The sequence below is a fragment of the Propithecus coquereli genome, unplaced genomic scaffold (assembly GCF_000956105.1).
Source record: "Propithecus coquereli isolate 6110/MARCELLA unplaced genomic scaffold, Pcoq_1.0 Scaffold30, whole genome shotgun sequence".
Classification (NCBI taxonomy): domain Eukaryota; kingdom Metazoa; phylum Chordata; class Mammalia; order Primates; family Indriidae; genus Propithecus; species Propithecus coquereli.
The window spans coordinates 2,850,669-2,868,892 of NW_012148619.1; the positions used below are offsets into that span (position 1 = coordinate 2,850,669).

Consider the following 18,224-nt stretch of genomic DNA (forward strand, 5'->3'; position numbering starts at 1 on the left):
CAATTTCAGATGATTCACAGATGATTCCTTAGCCCACCTCCCCAAGGTATTAGGAACCCCTCTCACATACAGATGGGGAGCACATGGTCATTCTGGGGTACATGCAGGAGGCAAGTAGAAGGCAAATCTCAGTTCAGGTGTCAGTAATGCTTTTCCCTTAAGGAAATTCTTAAGCACATGTGGGTGCCTTGAGGGTTTGAGCAGAAACCTGGCCTTTCATTAAATTGTCCCATTCATCATGTTAGTTTCATTCATTCACTTATCCAATATTTACTTAGCTCCTACTTTATTCTCACACTGACCTAGCCAAGGGGATACAAGAGTGAATAAAATAAAGAAGATCCCTGCCCTCAGGGAGCTTATATTCTTGTAGGAGAGAAAGACATTAAACAAATAAGCAGCTAATGCTCCCTGCTCTATAAGCTTCATTTTCTTCAATACATTTCAGATCTATTTCTGTAAGCCTGAACATGTCATTCCTCTGCTTAAAGCTCTTCAGTGACATTCCTTCCTGACTAGTAGGGCTGATTAAAATCACCTATGGGAGTTTAAAAATACATATAGACATAGATACAGACACAGATATAGATATAGATATGGCAAATGCACCACAGGTGATCCATAAACTAAATTAAACTGGGCCATTCTCCAAAGTCAAGGCCATAATCTACCTTTCTCCTAAGAGAGTTCTGTCTGTACTTAAACAGTTGGGGTTACAAAACCCTCACTTTCAAGATAAATTTCAGGGTATTTTGTCCTCTAATCTCCAGATTGTTTTCGATTTCGTAAGAAATTATATAACCAAACAGGAGACCTCACCCCAGGTAAAGTTTTCAAAGTTTATTTCAAGCTACCTCCCTTCTATGATTTTTGCATGGGCAATCCCAGATCTGCTTTTTAATTGCTTACTCCACTGGGAATTTCTCCAATGTTTGCCATGTTTTTTTCATGTTCTTTTCAACTTGTCCAGCCACATGACAAATGTTTTTCTTCAAAGATTATGTTTGGGCAAGACCTGAGTTTGGATATTTTCTCTTCTCCTAATGTAATTTTCATTCTTAAAGTCAAACACACTGCCACCAGATTGGCTTAATTAAACACACACATATGTATAAGAAGACTTTTCCTTTCTTTCCTTGATTCAAAGTTTTATATTTCACCACACTTGCCAACTTCCCAAAAGATTAACTGGAGTCCATCAGTTGGTTCATTTCTAAGATGGCTGGATGTATGATTTGTTCCATCTCTATTTCTCTTCCTCCTTTTCTTTCTCTCACATCACACAAAACATAAAACACAGACACTCTGGGTTTACTTGGTACTTCTAGTCCTCAAGTTGACTAGAAGACCGGGGAAAATTTGAAAGACAAAAGATCTACAGTTTTTCATAACTTTGCAGCCCCTTTACCAGCTTTTCCCATAGGGATTTTTTCCCTTTTTGCCCAGAGGAAATCAAGTCCTGAGAGTTACAAAACACTTATTTCAGTATGTGTCTCTAAAAGATAAGAACATTTAATAAACATAACCACACTATCATCACCACATCAAAGAAGTAATGATTTTCTAAGAGCAAATATTGAGGCAGTGTTCCTATTTCCAGTGGTTTCATAATGTCAAATATTTGTTGAATTTTTTTTAAAAAAAGAACCAAAACACAAATAAATTCCACACCTTGGAATTGGTTGATAATGTCTTTTAAGTCTCTTTTAATCTATAGACCTCCTCTCTTTCTTTCCTTGCAACTTGCTTATTAAAGAAATTCAGTTGTTAGTTCGGTAGCATTTCACACAGCTGAAATTTGCTGAATATATACTCGTGGTGCATTCATGGGATTCTGAGATTTGGCTGGAGGCATGTTTGATTATTTTTACACTTTAAGTCATCAAGTAATTTGAATATATTAATACAAATTCCATATACTCTTTTTTACAAAGAAATACTCCAGATAATTCCCCAAATAGCCTTTCCATGCAGTAAGTTCCCCGTTGCAAATTTTCAGTTGAGTAATTTTCTTTACTTTTGAAGGGTGCGTACAACCAAGAAAACAAAAATTTTTTACTTCCTCTAGATAGCCAATAGAGGGCAACATTTCCTTTAATATTATTTATATTCCCCAAATAAGTTTTCAATTGCGTTAAATCTGTTTTCGTATTTTTGACAAGTTGAACCTCATTACCTACTTTGACTTCTAATCTCACGTCTGTACGATGTGATGTGAGAATTCTCTCTGTTGATTTGATCTCTGCCTATTCGTGTTTTCACATTACATTCTTGACTCCCTTCCCAATTCTAACCATCAGGCGGCGATATTGCATAAATAAAGACCCGTGGAAAGCGCAAAAAAAAAAAAAAAACAGCTAAACAGCCAAATAAAAAGCAGTTTCACGGGGGAAAGCGTCATTAATTTAAGAAGGAAAGAGACAAACCAGACATTTCTAGTTCGTATCCAACTCACGACCCAAGGTCAGAACTGTGTAAAATACAACACAAAGGAGCCATTCAGGAGTGAGGGGCTGACGGTGGCGGGGGGGCGTGTGCACAATCCCCTCCTTGAGTTTGCGGTTTCTCTGGCGGGGCGCGTGGACATTGGCGCACGTGCGTGTCACAGCTACGGGGCCGCAGCGGGGCGTGCGCGGCCCGGGCGTGGATCTGCTGAAGCAGCAGCGCTTGGGCGGACGGCTTCCGGACGCACGGCCCGGACAGGTTCGGTCGGCACTTCCAGGAGGTCAGCCACTCATCCTAGCCTGAGGGAAACTGAGTCCTGAGGGGCACGGGGCTCGCACACCCGCACACCATGGAAGGCTGAACACCTGCATTTAGCGAGGTGGTCTGAGCGCAGCCTCTTATAATCACAGCCCCACCCCCATCCACCTGGGACAAAAAGGATCCACCTGACAGCAAGTGGTAGTATTATACAGAGGTAACAGGGAAAGTCACGAGTCCTTTTGAGAATCTGACAAAAGTTAGGACCCTCTCCCCAAGCAATACTCGGAAAACTGCGTGTGACACTGCCAACGGGGTGGAGGGAGGCCTCCCGGAGCGCGGCCACTTAGCAGATCCCAGGTGGAGAAGCAACTCCGTCCTCGTTGGAGCCCAGATAGCAGCGTAAAGAAAACCAGACGGATTTGGGAAGAGAGGCAAGGACGCCCTTCTTCCCTCCAAACGCAACTGGCGTTTCATCTCAGGAAACGGAAGGAGCTTGGCAGAAAGTGGAGGAGAGAGGTGGCGTGCCCGCCCAGGCCCCGCTCCCCGACCCGGGCCCCCGCCACCCCCATCCCCCTGGACGCTTGGCAGCAGAAGGCTTGAAAGCGAGCCGCAAAAGCCCAAAGCCTGGATGGCGGGAAAGGAACAGTGGCTTTTCCTTAACATTTTTGTTTAAACCTTCCTCTCCGGAGCCTAAGGCTCCGACCGCTCCTTTCCCGGGCTGTGCTCCCGGCTCCCCGCTCACTCGCTCTTCCCCTCCTCCACCCCCACCCCTGCCGCTTCTCCCGACCCTGGGCCTCCAGCCCCGCCTCCGCCGCCGCGGGGTTTCACCCGCGGCGGAGTGAAATCTGCATAGTGACCGCCCCCTCGGAGATCATAGGTGCAACGCAGGCTCGTCGCGGCCGGTGATTGGTGGGCCACCCGGAGTTATTTGCATGCCGGCCGCAGACGGGTACCCAGCTGTGCCGCCGGCCGGCGCAGCACAGAAGTTTGCTGAGCGCTTCCCAACCCTGCTGGTCCCGGACTCGCGCTGTGCCCCGCGCCTCCTCCTGCCGCCGCCGCCCTGTTCTCCCGGGATTCCTTCTCTGTGCAGGACGGACGCTCTGCTGCGAGAAGTAGGGGTAGATCGGGGAGAGTGCCGAGGAGGAGCGGCGGGGGGCGTTCCGGTGACAGCTTCGCGTCCGGACGCGGGGCGCGTGGGGCTTCCCGCGGCCGCTGGGCGGGCGATGCGGCTGCCGAGTCTCGCGGCGCAGAGAGGAAGGAGGGCGTCCCGGAGAGCCTAGAGCTTGCTTCTGCCCGCCTGGGGAAGGGGGCATGGAGTTGTGAGCGCCCCTCATTCGACGAGGCCGCCCCCGGCAGGCTCCCCATGGCCGGGACGTACAGCTCCACTCTGAAGACGCTGGAGGACTTGACCTTGGACTCCGGGTATGGGGCCGGGGACTCGTGCCGCTCGCTCAGCCTCTCGTCCTCCAAGTCCAACTCGCAGGCGCTCAACTCTTCAGCGCAGCAGCACCGCGGGGCGGCCTGGTGGTGCTACTCAGGCTCCATGAACAGCCGCCACAACAGCTGGGACACGGTGAACACAGTGCTGCCCGAGGACCCCGAAGTGGCCGACCTCTTCTCGCGCTGCCCGCGGCTCCCCGAGCTGGAGGAGTTCCCCTGGACCGAGGGAGACGTGGCCCGGGTGCTCCGCAAAGGCGCCGGCGGCCGGCGGCTGCCCCAGTTCTCCGCCGAGGCGGTGAGGCGCCTGGCTGGGCTGCTGCGCAGGGCGCTCATCCGCGTGGCCCGCGAGGCGCAGCGCCTGAGCGTGCTGCACGCCAAGTGCACCCGCTTCGAGGTGCAGAGCGCCGTGCGCCTGGTGCACAGCTGGGCGCTGGCCGAGAGCTGCGCGCTGGCCGCGGTCAAGGCGCTGTCCCTGTACAGCATGAGCGCCGGCGACGGGCTGCGCCGGGGCAAGTCGGCGCGCTGCGGCCTCACCTTCTCGGTGGGCCGCTTCTTCCGCTGGATGGTGGACACCCGCATCTCCGTGCGCATCCACGAGTATGCGGCCATCTCGCTCACCGCCTGCATGGAGAACCTGGTGGAGGAGATCCGGGCCAGAGTGCTGGCCAGCCAGAGCCCTGACGGCGGAGGTGCCGGGGGCGGGGAGGTGTCCGCCGAGGCCCTGGAGATGGTCATCAACAATGACGCCGAGCTCTGGGGCGTCCTGCAGCCCTATGAGCATCTCATCTGCGGCAAAAACGCCAATGGTAAGCGCGCGGGACCCGGGCGGACCCAGGGAGTGAATTTCCTAGACAAGGCTGGTGGGTGTGCCAGTACTTTGAGAGAAAGCGTTTGTTCTGAGGCTGGAGGAGTTCATAAAATGGCTCATGCCAGAGATTGTGCTGAGGTTGACTGGCTTTTGGAGAGTGAAGTCGTGGTTGATGTTCTCCATCCTGTTCTGCGTGGCACTGTGACTATCTGGGGGCTGTTCACTGATTGGGTGAGACCGAGCCTCTTGACCGAGCTATTCTTGAACCTCTCTTGAAGTACAACTTACTGCTCTTCTGCCCTTTGCCTTTCTTGACTGGGTCTCTAGTTGCTGTCTTTCTCCAGCAGCTGGGCAGATTGGCTGAGGTTCTGCCCCCTGGTTTTCTCAGCCAGAGGATCCGAACTCCAAGACCTGAACCTTGGATAAGTGAAATGGGCAGACGCGAGCAGGAAGCCCAAGACCTTGTGCTGCGCCTAGACCTTCGCTAGGCTGAAGGATGCCCACTCTTGGGAGAGGGAGGTGTAGTGGTAGGTTCTTAACCATGTGTGCCCAGGGCTGATGGAACCTGGTGACTCCTGAATCCCCTTCCCAGAAAGGGAACCACATGTTGGTTCCCAGGGCCTTTTTTACAAGCCGTCAGTAACCAAGTGAGACATTGGTTAAAACTCTGTGTTGTATTTGAATGCACAACCTAATGGGCTTTCTCAAAAGGAATGATGACCCACCCAGTTAACCACATTATGGGGAAGAGGTGTGGAGGGATGGGCAACTGCACGGTGTCAGGCCTGGGGAAAGGAACCCTTGGCTGTTTGCACTTCTCTGAAGAATGGCATGGCTTTAGTGCAAAGGGTGGAAGTGAAGCCCTTGACTTTCTCCCTGGTGATGTTAGAGTGTGACATGCGTTCAACAGCAAATTGCCTATAACGCTTCAATGTCAGGAGTCGGCACTATAAATTATTTAGAATGGTACTATGGTTAGACATTCTTACAATCTGATTGGAAGGCCGTTTTGGGGGCAGCTTTCAGTGGGAAGCAAGCAGGCAGTGGAAGAGGCCAGAGATACTGGAAAGAGATAAAGGAAGCCAAATTCCAGTGTGGTTTAACATCATAATAGCTGAAATTTAACATAACAATGTGTCAGTCACTGCCCTTAGCATTTTATGTATTAACCGAAGTAATCTTAGCGATCCTTTTAGGCAGGTGCTTACTGTATGGTATCATCCCCACTTTAATGATAGGGATAGGGTAAACCACCATACCTAGCAGTTAAATTATCTGCCCACCATTACTCAGATATCAAGTGACAAAACTGGAATTTGAATCCAGGCAGTCTCCAGAGTTTAAGTTTTTAGCCACTGGAGGAGAGGTGACAGCCTTTCTTTTTATGAGTCCAGTTCCCAAGCAGAGCAGTTGACATGTGAAGCCCCATTTTGCAAGATTCTCAGCATGACTTACTTTGACATTCTTTGATTTTGTTTTTAAATTCTGGCACTGCCAAAGCAGATACCTGGAATGGAAGAGCATTTGCCTGTTAATTTTCTTCCTCTTAGGTCAGAGTTGAGGTCAGTCCAGAGTCTCAGTTGATGATGTCACTGCTGCTAATTGTGCTTCACCCTCCAGGTTTATGGCATCAACTCCGGGAACACCACCTCCAGGCCAGGAAGTGGAGGGCAGGGGGATTTCCACCTGTCCTCACAGCTGAGGGGAAGAGTTCTGTACTTTTGGCTGAGGGGAGGCCCAGACTGAACTCAAAGAAGTAAAGGCTCCTAAGAGAAAAGACTGAAGCCCTAACCCTATAAACCAAACAAGAATGGAGGTGGAAGGATAGGGGCAAAACAAAACGAAACATGGCTTTCATGCAGAATGGGTGCCCAGCACATTGAGAAACTGCTCCCCAGTTTTTCTAATTGCAAACCAAGGCTAGGAAGAGCAGCTGCCTGTCCGGGATACCCTGAAAATTGCTAGAAAACAGGTGTCTTCCTCCAAAGGACTTCCAGCAAAGAACCGTTTCGTATCTAGGGTCAACATTCCTGGGGATTTCCTTTATAAGATGGGTTTTTGACCCCATGATTTGACCTCTTCCCTATCCCCACCCTAAACAATCCTCCTTAAGCCATGATAGTCAAGATTCAAGACTCTCTGTGTGACAGACAACAAAGCTCCCTGGATGCTCAGAGCCAAAGTGTCTCCCTCTGTACATTCCCTGGTCTCCAGGGAACTCTCTTGCAGGCAAGGTAACCATTCACTTCCACTTAGTAATGTGGATGCTCATTTTTTATACATGAAAACCAGGGGGTGGCCACACGAAACAATAACTAGGCTGATTTATTAAGTCTCTTTAGACAAAGTGAAATGAATGTTTAGTAGAGGAGCAATGAATTACTTATGCCTGAAAGCTGGCTTCAGAAGGAAGCATAAACTGCTTAGGGAAAAAAATGGAGAGATCCGAACCTTTGTTACATTGAAATTACCCCAAGGGCAGCAAGGTTACAGTTTACACAGCTGAAAACCAACTGGGGGAATGGCTACACATGGAAGCAGAGTGCTGTTAGTATTCTTGTCCGGCTGGTCTTCCCTTTAAATTATATATTTATTGTCGTTAAGCCTGCTAATTATACAGCATGGCACATGCATGTGACTCAGCTATATAGGGCTTTTAAAGTTTTAATGTCTTCCAACCAGGAATTTAAGGGCCCTGATCCATCTATTCCTGTCCATTACTCAGAATGCTGGACAAGTACGGTTTTGCTCAGCCTAAGACAGATAATAAAAGTTCTGTAGCATTTATAAAACATCATCCCAGCTTCATAGAATAGCAGGAGTTATATATCGTTGCTCATTTGGTACTGACGTCACAAGTCCCAGGCAGTGGGACTGATGATATCTGATGATATCTTCATGACTTCCTCCTTATGGGAGGTAGAAAAACCACTTCAGTAGAGTAGTATTTATGAACAGGGAGCTTGCAGAAAATAGAAACTTATCGCATCCACTCCCTTCTCCCTCTCCTTCCTTGACTTCCCATATGTGAGTTTGATGCTGAGCATCACTTGTGAGTTTCTCCTTGGCCATTTTTCCTACTAAGCTTTCATGAGCATCCATGGCATTTGAGAAAATATTCTTTGATTTCTGCATTCTTCATTAAATGGTAGGATATTGGATATTCTTACTCCAAAGCAGTATCCAGAATGTACACAAGTGTTGCTCTATCATAGTGGTGAAGAACACAGGCTTTGGAGTCACCGTGAGGGTTTGAAGTCCACCTCTGCTTTTTATATGAGTGGCCTGGCACAAATTTCTTAACCATTCTAAGCTTCAGTTTTGTCCTCTGTAAAATGGGGCATGATCATAGCACCTAGCTCCTAAGGTTGGTATGAGGATTAAGTGAAAGCGTAGATTTAGAGATCTTAGCACATAGTAAATCCTCAGTCAATAGCATCAGTTCATTCAACAAATATTGTTTGAGCACTGCCCCTGTGCCCACCACTGGTAAAAGTGCTGTGGATGAAAACGGGGAAGGTCCTCCTCTCTTGAAGTTTATAAACCAGTGGAGGAGACAAGAAAAAGTAAACAAATGAGGATTTACTCTTAGTAGTAAGTATTGCTTACCAAAAAAAGGGACAGTAAAGGGGTAGCGTGACTGGGGCTAATTTAAATGACAGTCAAGGAGGGCTTCCCTCTGGAGTTTCATTAGTAATAGCCAGTAATATCAATACTGCTGTCTAAGGACCTTTAGGCCAAAAATAGCGACTGTGGACTTTTCTGAATTATTCAGTTATTTCCCAGCCGAGGCACGTCTCAACATCTCATTCACAGCTGAGAAACAGGAGGGCTGCATCTAGATCGGGTATGAAACCCCTTTTCCTGGTTGTACGATTCACTTAGCGAGGAGATTGCAGGGTGGATTTCCACTGAGAATCAACGAAAGGAGCAAGGATTAATTGAGCTCGCTAGGTGCTGTTTAATCAGTTTCCACACCTTGGCAGTCTGAGGGAGGCAGGCAGCTTCCCTTCTCTTTGACCATTTTATTGAAGCCAAGGGAGCTGGTAAAACTGAAACAAAGCAAGCTTTGGAAATGAAAACTTATTTTTTTTTCTTGCATTCCTGAGAAATGCAACCTCAGCCTTAAGTAGTTAGAGGAACAAGGTGGAGTTGTTCCGCTTCCTCCTCCAGAAAGCTTTTACCTGCCTCCCCCAACCCCGACTAGAAGAGCCGCCTCTCCTTGATAGTTTCCACAGCACCCAGGGCATGTTCTTGAATCATTTCCTGCTTGTGTCTGTCTCCCATCAAACTGTGAGCTCACAGGCTTGGTTGTCTCCCCATGCCTCGCACAGTGTCTGCACATAATAGGTGCTCCCATAGATGTTGGGCAAATGATAGATCCCACTATACATGTTTAATTCCAAAATTTGCATTTGAATCCCTTTGATACCTTGGAAGAAAACTTCTCCTATTTCTGAGGCAGAGAATTTCAAGTTCTTGATGAATAGAGGCAGCATTGTGCTGGGGTACCCACACCATAAGGACATCATTCAACCTTTTGATACCCTAATTGCTAGCAGAGTTCCCGAGGCCAGCTGTGATGAATAACATGTGAGTTGGGTGGGTTTTCGGTGGGTTTTCAGTTAGGAGGATGCCTTCAGTGTAGGGTACCCAAAGCGGAAGGGTTTCACAGCAGAAGTCTAATCCGCTAGGCAGCAGATAAATTAACAGGAGGATTGAGTTGAAAGTTTCCTTAGGAATAGCAATACCAATCTTCCCCTTGCCGGCAGAACTGCCCCAGAGGACAATTTATGTTGATGACTTATTGCTCAAAAGAAGTTGCAGCTGTGTCCCACCCCACCTGCCCCCAGTCTGAGACCTGAACCTAGGTAATCAACTGCTGCGATCACCTGGGATGCATAAACGACACCTGAAGTTCTGAAACAAGCCACAGACACTTTGCTGCGAATCCTCAGATCTGTCCTTATTCCTCCTCACCGTCAATATTTCCCCTTTGGCCTCTATTCCCACACTTCTGCAGCTATAGTAATAGGTCTGACTTTTCCTGCAGCACCTTAATTAAGACTTTTCCCATCTGTGATCTTGCTAGGTCCCCATAAAAATCCTGAGAATGGGATGTCCTTTCACAGAATGGTCTCCAGGAGCCCAGAATTCACAGCTTGGTAATGGACGGGCCAGGACTAAGTCCCATTTTGCTCAAGCCCCAAGCCTGTGCTTTTCCTGTAAAGAATCACAAAATCTAAGGTAGCAAATACAGGTTAGTATTTGGCCCCCGTTAGATGGCAGCTAGGGTCAAACTCATAGCAACAGCAGTACCTATTATAGATCTTGTTTGTTAATGGCCTGCTGTGTCCAGGCACTTTAAATCCGGTTAGGCCAGTGAATCTTCACAACCACAGTGAAAGACCAGGCACTTGACGCCTGGGTGTGTATCTTTCTCTGAAGGATGCTGCTACTCTGTTTAAATGCTTCTTGCATGCCCTGGAGGTGCCATTGATTTTAAGGAGCCATTATTGCTGCTCTTGAGTGGGCAGGGAGCTCTGCTGCCCAGGGAGGGCCTTACAAGTGTCAGCTGCTGGTGATCAATAAGCTCAGCTGAATAGAAAAGCTACAGAATCCACTTCCAAAGGAGGGCGAGTCAGCTCAGGGAAGGTGGACGCACAAAGGATGGACAGCACCAAAAGGGATCCTGAGTCTAGGCCACTGGTCTTGGGGATCTGAGCTCATGGGCCCTGGAGTCGGCAGAAGAGCCTTCATGAAGGGGGCTTTGGTTTCCTCTGAGTCCACCGTGGTGTCCAGCTGCTGAGTAAATCTCAGAGTTTGGAGCACAGGGAGAGAATGAATCAGCGGCTTAGCAAAGCACTGAAGTGCCCTGGCTTTGGAGTCTGAGTAGGTGCCAAATTGCTTTTGCCTCTTACTGTCCCGTACCCTCGAGCAAGTCACTCCAGGTCTCTGTTTCCTCTACTGTGAGTTGAGGGGCCAGTGCTTATCCACAGGGCAGCTGTGCCTGGTGCATACTAAGTGCTCTGGGGATGGTAGGGATGCTCTCGAGCTTGGTGGTTAGAACACAGCACAGGGTGGGGCTGCCTGGGTGTAATTCCTGGTAACCTCACTTGTGCGCTCTGTGACCCTGGGCAAGTTGTTTCACTTCTCTGCCTTAGTTTCTTCCTCTATAACTGGGTTTCTCAACCTTAGCAGTATTGACATTTGGGACTGGATAGTTTTTTGTCATGGGGCTGTCCTGTGCATTGTAGGATGTTTCATAGCACCCCCCCACACACACCAATAGTGACAATCAAAAATGCCCCCGGGCTTTTCCAGATGTCCCCTCAGGAGCAAGTTCACTCATGGTTGAGAAATACCACTCTACAAGACAGGACAGAAAATAGTAGTACCCAACTCATTGGTTGGTTGGAAGAATTTAATAAGAGCCTCTCTAAGGGATTTTGCATTATGCCTGGCACATAAAATATTCTCATTATCATTATTTTTTTACAAACTCGTGTTGAATGCATTGATCGTGTTCATTTTGCCAAAGTGGGAGTCTCTAGTGCAGGGGAGGATCATGACCCAAGATCCAAGGGGGACGAGTATTACTCGCAAGGCCTTCCTTGGTGACCAACAGTTTGTTTGTGGAGGTAGGAGGAAGTTATAGAATCTGGCAAAATCACCCTTGCACCCTGCTCTGTTGTGCTCGGTTGCCCCCAAGACAAAGTGGTTTGGTAGCGGACGATGAGATCAGATCTCTCCCTCTGAGCTCATGTGTGCCCCTGCCAGGATGACAGCGACCATGCAGATTCAAAGCTCCAGGCCGCCAGGGAGCACTTCTGCTGTGGATATCGGACTCTGCTTGTTTTAGCCACCAAGTCCTGAGCCACAGAAATGGCAGGTGTTTTATGTTTTGCTGGCCTGTCATGTAAACACACTTTGTGGTCTTCTTGCTTGTTTTAAAAAAGGCCTAAACGGTTTTGCAGCTTTGGCTGTGTGTCTAGAGCTGCATGTTGTGTTGGGAGGAGACGCTTAAGGAACACGGCCCAAGTAAGCCTGAGAAATGCCACGCTGGCGTCATTAATCAAATACTTGCCAAGCGCCAGCTACATCCAAGGCAACGGGGATAGATTGGAGGAGGACAGGAATCGATCTTGCCTGTCATGGAGTTTAGAATCCAGTAGGGAAAGCACATACATGGATAGTTAGGAGTTTGGAATCGCTGCCTTCCAACAGTGAGGAAGAAGGCACTGATAGTCTCCACTTACTCCATGCTGGTGCCTAGTCCTGAGTGCTTTTCAGGAGCTGCTTTGTTTACTCCTCCCCGCCCCTCTGTAAGGTAGCTATGTATCATTTCCATCCCATAGATGGGGACCTTGAAGCTTTTGGTGATTAGAGAGCTCAAAGGGACGAGGGGACTCCTGGCTGGCGGGGCAGCTGTGCGAAGCACGTGGCATGTGTGCCGGTGATTGAGCAGGCAGAGCTGCGGCTGCCACAGGGGGAGGTGGTGCAGAGCTCACAGAGGCTTCCAGACAGAGGAACAGTGTGAGCAAAGACCTGGAAGCCGAAATGTGTGTGTTGGAGAATAACAAGTGACCCCGTTTGGCTGGAAGGTGCAGATACATGACAAGGAGGAACGTGGGAGATAACGCAGTGCGAAGGAAAACTTTCCCACATCTTTCATCCAGATGTTCAGGAGCCTGCCAGAGTGCAGGACAAGAGTTTTCCAAAACTTATTTGTGTAATTCAGAAATCAAGTGTGTCTGCTCCCCAGCTCATCTCAACCACAGCCCCAGACCTTGCATTGCCTGTCTCGGTGATGGAAAGCTTGACCTCAGAAATGCACCCTTCTGCTGTCCTAGCAGCGAAAGTGGTAGAAGACCTTAACCGAGCAAGCTCCGGTTGAGCAGGGTGAAGAACAAGGCTCCAACCGGGCCTGCTTCTCCTGTTGAATTTGGATTCTGACTCTTCCGTTTCCTCCATGGCCCCGAACGTAGCCTTTGAGGCCAAAGCAATCCCAGCAAAGAATGAAGGTCTAGACTGGCAAACTTGTTAAGTGAGGCCATTGGATTGACTTTAGCCAAAGCAGGATTCTCAGTTGTGGACGTGGAAAGCAGCATAAAACAGGGTCAGATAAGAGGATCCCAAAACTTTTTTGTTTGTTTGTTTTAAGTCTGACTTGATAGCATTCAACTTCCCATTTAGAGTTTATCATATTGGAAAATAAGAGCTCATTTCTCAGAGAGGTTCACTCACGTACTAATTCTTGGTTAAGCTGTTTCCAGAGCACGGATAATAAAGATTTCAAGCATGTTAAATATTTGATATTGTGGAACCACCTTAGCTCAGTGTCATCTGAATGGGAGTCCCCAAGGCCCAGCTGAATCCTGCTGACAACAATAAAATGCGGTACATCATCAGTGGATGTGCTAATAACTCAGGTGTTAGTCCTGTTCCTGACCCTGGCATTACAAAGGAATTTTCTTGTCACTTGAAAAAGACGAACTCCATGAACATATTGCAAAAATACACAGTCATTTGTAGTTAGTGATTTGAGGCCCACTATTTGCTTTCTAAAAGTAAGCTGAGGAGAGTTGAGCCCATGAAGGAAAAATTAAACAGGAAAACTAAACTTGGAAGTGCTGGAGATACAAGGTTAGGGTTGAGGAGAGATTAAATTGGACCTCAGCGAGTATGAAGCAGGCCTTTCACTACATGAAAACCATCCCTACAATTGAGGCCAAGCTTTTATTGAAACCTTTACAACTTTTTTTAGTCTGTACCTTTGAAAATATGAAAATCAGTATTTGCTGTGACGAGAGTTATTAATAAACACAAGCCCGAGGCGCACACACCAAGTGAGTGTTATGTGCACCAGCATCTAGAACATTCCAGTGCAGAGAGCTTGAGGATTTGGATCCAGAAAATTCTGGGGTGGAGCTTGGCCTCTCTGTGACCTATAGTGAGTGAATCATTCCATCTTCTTGGATGTCTGTTTCTCTCTCTGTGGTGTGGAGAGGTCGAACTAAATTCTCCAAGGGCCTTTCTGTCTCTGATAATGTTTCTAGACCCCACATGGACACTGTGAAATCATCTTCCTAAGGTCAAGCCCTGTAATTAGTATCCTTGGGAAAGAAACAGCCCAGGATGGAGCTGGACATGCTCTCCGAAGATCTGGCTTGCTAGTAGGACTAAACACCAGCTTTTTTATATTAGGATTAACTGTGATTACTATACTTAGGGTTTTCCTTCCCCCTTTCCCCAGAAAGATGAGTTCTGTGTGCGCCGGACAGCTGTGTCCAGGCCCTGGCAGGCCAGCACTGTGGCGAGATCCAGCCCCGAGGTGACTTCATGCAGCCAGTGTTTGAAGCCCGCCTACCCAGACTCGGGTATTTATAGCAGAGGAGAAGCTAGGGGAAAAAAAAAATTAAATATGCTACACCCTTCTTTATACTGTGTGGGACAGAGACAGGCATTGTGAGGAATTTAGAAGGCAGAGCTGTATAATCCAGCAGGATATTTTTAAATGCTGTTTGTTGCAGTTGGCAGGACCAGCGTTTCAAAGAGGAGGGAAAATGAGAGTAACCGAGAGTGACAGGCTGCCAGGAACTCCGAAGGCCGAGACGTGGAGCTCGGCGCTCTGAGGTGTGTGGGCCCTAACTCCCAATGTATTCACAGTCACGCAGCTTGAGCAGGGTCGGGCAAGTCGGGATGAGAGGCTAGAGAAATGGCGTGGCTCCTCTGTCCATCTTCCCCACCGGCCCATGTACCCGTCACATCCCAAGTTGAAAATCGATGGAATATTCTGGACAAGGCAGAACATTCAACTCATCTCAGCAGCCGGGTAAATCAAGTTGTTCATGGGGACGCAATTTGGAAGCGAGTTGCTTGCAGCTGTTCTTCTGGACTTAATCCTCCCAGGACAAGCTGGGACCCAATTCAGTAGCAGGTGAGAAGGCTCTGGGGGCAGAGCTTCCTCTGAAAAGGCATCACGATGACCCCACCTGTCCTGCGGATGCTTGTCAAGTATCCTAGGTAGTTGGTCTTTGAGGAGACAGATGGTGGTTAGAGCAGGGGGAGGCCAGGAGTTTGGTCTGGGATACGTTCATTTGTTCATTCAACATATACTTATTGAGGACTCACTGTGTACCGGGCACCGTTGCAGGTGTTGGTGGTAGAACAAATGAATAAAGGAGACCTGAGGAGGAGTGGGCGCAGGCCCTGAGGGTGATGAGGAAGAGCAAGGCATGCCGGGGGCACCCCACGAGGCCAGCGTGGCTGGAGGAGACAGCTCTGGGCAGAGGGAACTGCAGGTGTCCTGGTGGGTTTAAGGAGCTCCAAGGAGACCCATGTGGCTGGGGTGAGTGTAGGAGGAGACGCAGTTGGAGAGGGAATGGGAGGTGGTGAGTCAGGTAGGGCTTTGTGGGCCATCGTGCAATAGTTCCTGGCTTTTAATTCTGAGGAAACTGAGAGCCATTGGAGGGACATAAGCACAGGGTAACACGATCTGATTTGTATTTCAACAAGGCCCCTCTCCACTGTGTTGGAAGTGGACAGTAGCATTGAGTGTGGAAGCGAGGGGACCAGGTAGGAGGCTTTTGCAACAGTCCAGGCAAGAGGGGATGGTGGCTGGGGCCAGGGCGGGCGGCAGTGGAGGAGGCTGTTGGATGCATTTTGAAGTTAGAGCCGAGGGCATCTGCCGGCAGCTTGGATGTGTGAAGTGTGGGCGAGGAATCAAGTGTGACACCAGGGTTTATGGTCTGAGCAACTGTAAGCAGGGAGTGGCCTCTGACCGAAGTGGGGAGAGCTGTGTACGGAACAAGCAGGGTCAGGCCAAAGATCCCAGTGTGGTTTGGGTTGTTTGTCTCCATCTTTAACTTACAGAGACACACACAGGGGGCTGCCTGGGAGGAGGCCACCTTGAACTGCCTCAGTCATGTGATGGGCTGAAACGTCGCCCTCTCTTGCCCTCCCAGAGGGCGGGCACAGCCCAGCAGGGCTGGGAGGGGCTGAGGCGGTAGAGATTTAATTCTCAGCCTTACAGTCTTTGGTCGACGGCCTCATGAGCCTCTGAATTTTGCTCTCTAGTTTCTTTGCAGGCAGCCAGCAGGTTTAATGAAGATCGTCAGCTCCGTTGTTTCCTGTCATTAGCATGGGGCCTGTTTAATCAGGTCCAGTTGTTCTGTGGATCTCTGTGACTGCGTGAATGTCCTTCAGTTCTGGAAAAGCGAGACTCCATTTTCAGGCAGCCTTGGATTCCTGGAGGTCAAGTCTGGGTCAGACATTTAGCCAGAAAGAGAATCCTCTGAGGTGGTGTGAGAAGGCGCAGGGGCCTAGAGTGGTGTCGGAATGGCCTGGCAGCCACGTGCCTGTTAGATGTTTTGACCTCAGCCCCTCAGGAGGGGCAGGGTGCCCACAGCGGCTAAGAGATGGAATCGGAAGGAGTTGCCACTGCCTGACCTCAGGTAGTTACTTGGTGAGGAAAAACCTCAATTTTCCTCTTCTGTTAAATAGAGATACTGGCCCGATGTGGTGGCTCATACCTGTAATCCCAGCACTTGAGGAGGCTGAGGCAGGAGGATCACCGGAGGCCAGGAATTCGAGACAAGCTTGGGCAACATAGTGAGACTTTGTCTCTATAAAAAAATAAGAAAAAGTAGCTGGGTGTGGTGGCGCATGCCCGTAGTCCCAGCTACTCGAGACGGCTGAGGTGGGAGGATCACCTGAGCCCAGGAGCTATGATCAGACCACTGCACGCCAGCCTGGGCAACACAGTGAGACCCTATCTCTAAAAACATAAAAATAAAAAATGGGGATATCATAGTTTCCTATCTCATAGGATTGCCGTTTTAGTGGTTTTTCAATCCTAGATTCTTATTAGAATCACCTGGAGAGCTAGAAAATTAATGTGTGTCTCACTATCTTAAGGCCCCACCTCCAGGTCTGGAGTGGGGCCCAGACCATGTGGGTAGAGCTCTCGGGAGAGTCTGGTACGTAGTGAGCACTCAGACATTAGCTGTTATTAGTGGTTAGAGCATCATTGTTCTGGAGTGATCTCTTTTGCCCCACCCAGGATGGTAACTTTCCTTCACTTCACAGCTGTGCCGCTTTGGCTCACTACTCATCTGGAGGGGCCGCAAAGAACACCCAACAGCAGCTCGAATTGTTAGGTTTACATGGAAAGGGCGAAGTTAGATCTAGAATGGCAGTGGCACCACAAAATGTTATTACCCCACTGGTAAATGAAGTGGGTACTGTTAATTCCACCTTCGAGAGGAGGAAACAGAGACACAGAGAGGTTAAGTAACTTACTGAAGGTCACACAGGTAATAAGTGGTAGACAGTGTAGTCAAACCCAGGCAGCCTTGCTCCACATTCTCTCTCCCTCGACCGTGCATGTTCCCTCCCCAGCCAGAGAATTCTCAACTCTGATCCCCAGCACATACCTCCCATGGGTCAGCCTTTACAGAGTGCCAGGCCCTGTGCTACATGCTTCATGTGTGTCATATGTAGCATGTCATTCTTATCATCATATGTATTTTTACTTCCATTTTGCCGCTGAAGAAACCGAGGCTCAGAGAAGTTCAGGTGGCGTAGCTAGTGAATGACACGGCAGGATTCAAACCAAGGTCTGCTGGGCTCCCAAGTCCTCATTTACCCTACTGCCTCCCTCCTCCTCCTGTCCGGGGGAGGAGCCGGGGTGGGGATGTCGCGTTCACAGCGACTTCCTGAGCAAAGAAATGAATAGGTTGGCTGGAGAGTGAGAGGAGCTGAAGCGAGGCCAAAGCATCCCTCACGACTTCCGAACAACCGAGTCATTTAGGTGCCTTAAAATAGCAGGTCACTCAGCAGGGTGGCCGTTCTGACGGCCTGAGACCTGTGGGGAAGGTGTTTGTTTCTCTGAGTGTTTAGAGACCCGTCCTGTGAAGCACGTTGCTTCTCTTCTGTCATCGTGAATGCAGTTGCCCCTGAAAGATGGTGTCTTGGTTGCTTAAAATAGTTCAAGAGGAAGAACGTTTGGAAGCTGTTAGCTCCCTGGGTCTATTTCCCTGATTTACGACACCTTAGAGAGCCCGGGCCGCTCCTTGTTTACCCTTCTGGCTTTTCCTTTCTACCTTGTTTGAGTCCTTGTGTCATCGGAAGCCAAAAGCATTTGTCACCAGAAAAAGTGGCAACTTTTCTTAAGTAATTTAATTAGGGACCCTTTTACACATTTCATTTTTTTCTTTTAAGAGAGAAAAAATCGAGGAGAGGCCATTTGTTTTGGACTTGGCCATTT

General features: G+C 48.8%; 1 protein-coding gene across 1 annotated transcript in view; it reads left to right on the plus strand.

The window, feature by feature from the left end:
• Positions 1–3,667: 3,667 nt before the first annotated feature.
• ABTB2 (ankyrin repeat and BTB (POZ) domain containing 2) overlaps positions 3,668–18,224 on the plus strand; it is a 171,442-nt gene continuing 156,885 nt past the window's right edge. Inside the window, exon 1 of the mRNA XM_012649606.1 lies at positions 3,668–4,952. Coding sequence (XP_012505060.1) covers positions 4,070–4,952 — 883 coding nt within the window. The 5' untranslated portion in view covers positions 3,668–4,069. The remainder of the gene's footprint in view (positions 4,953–18,224) is intronic.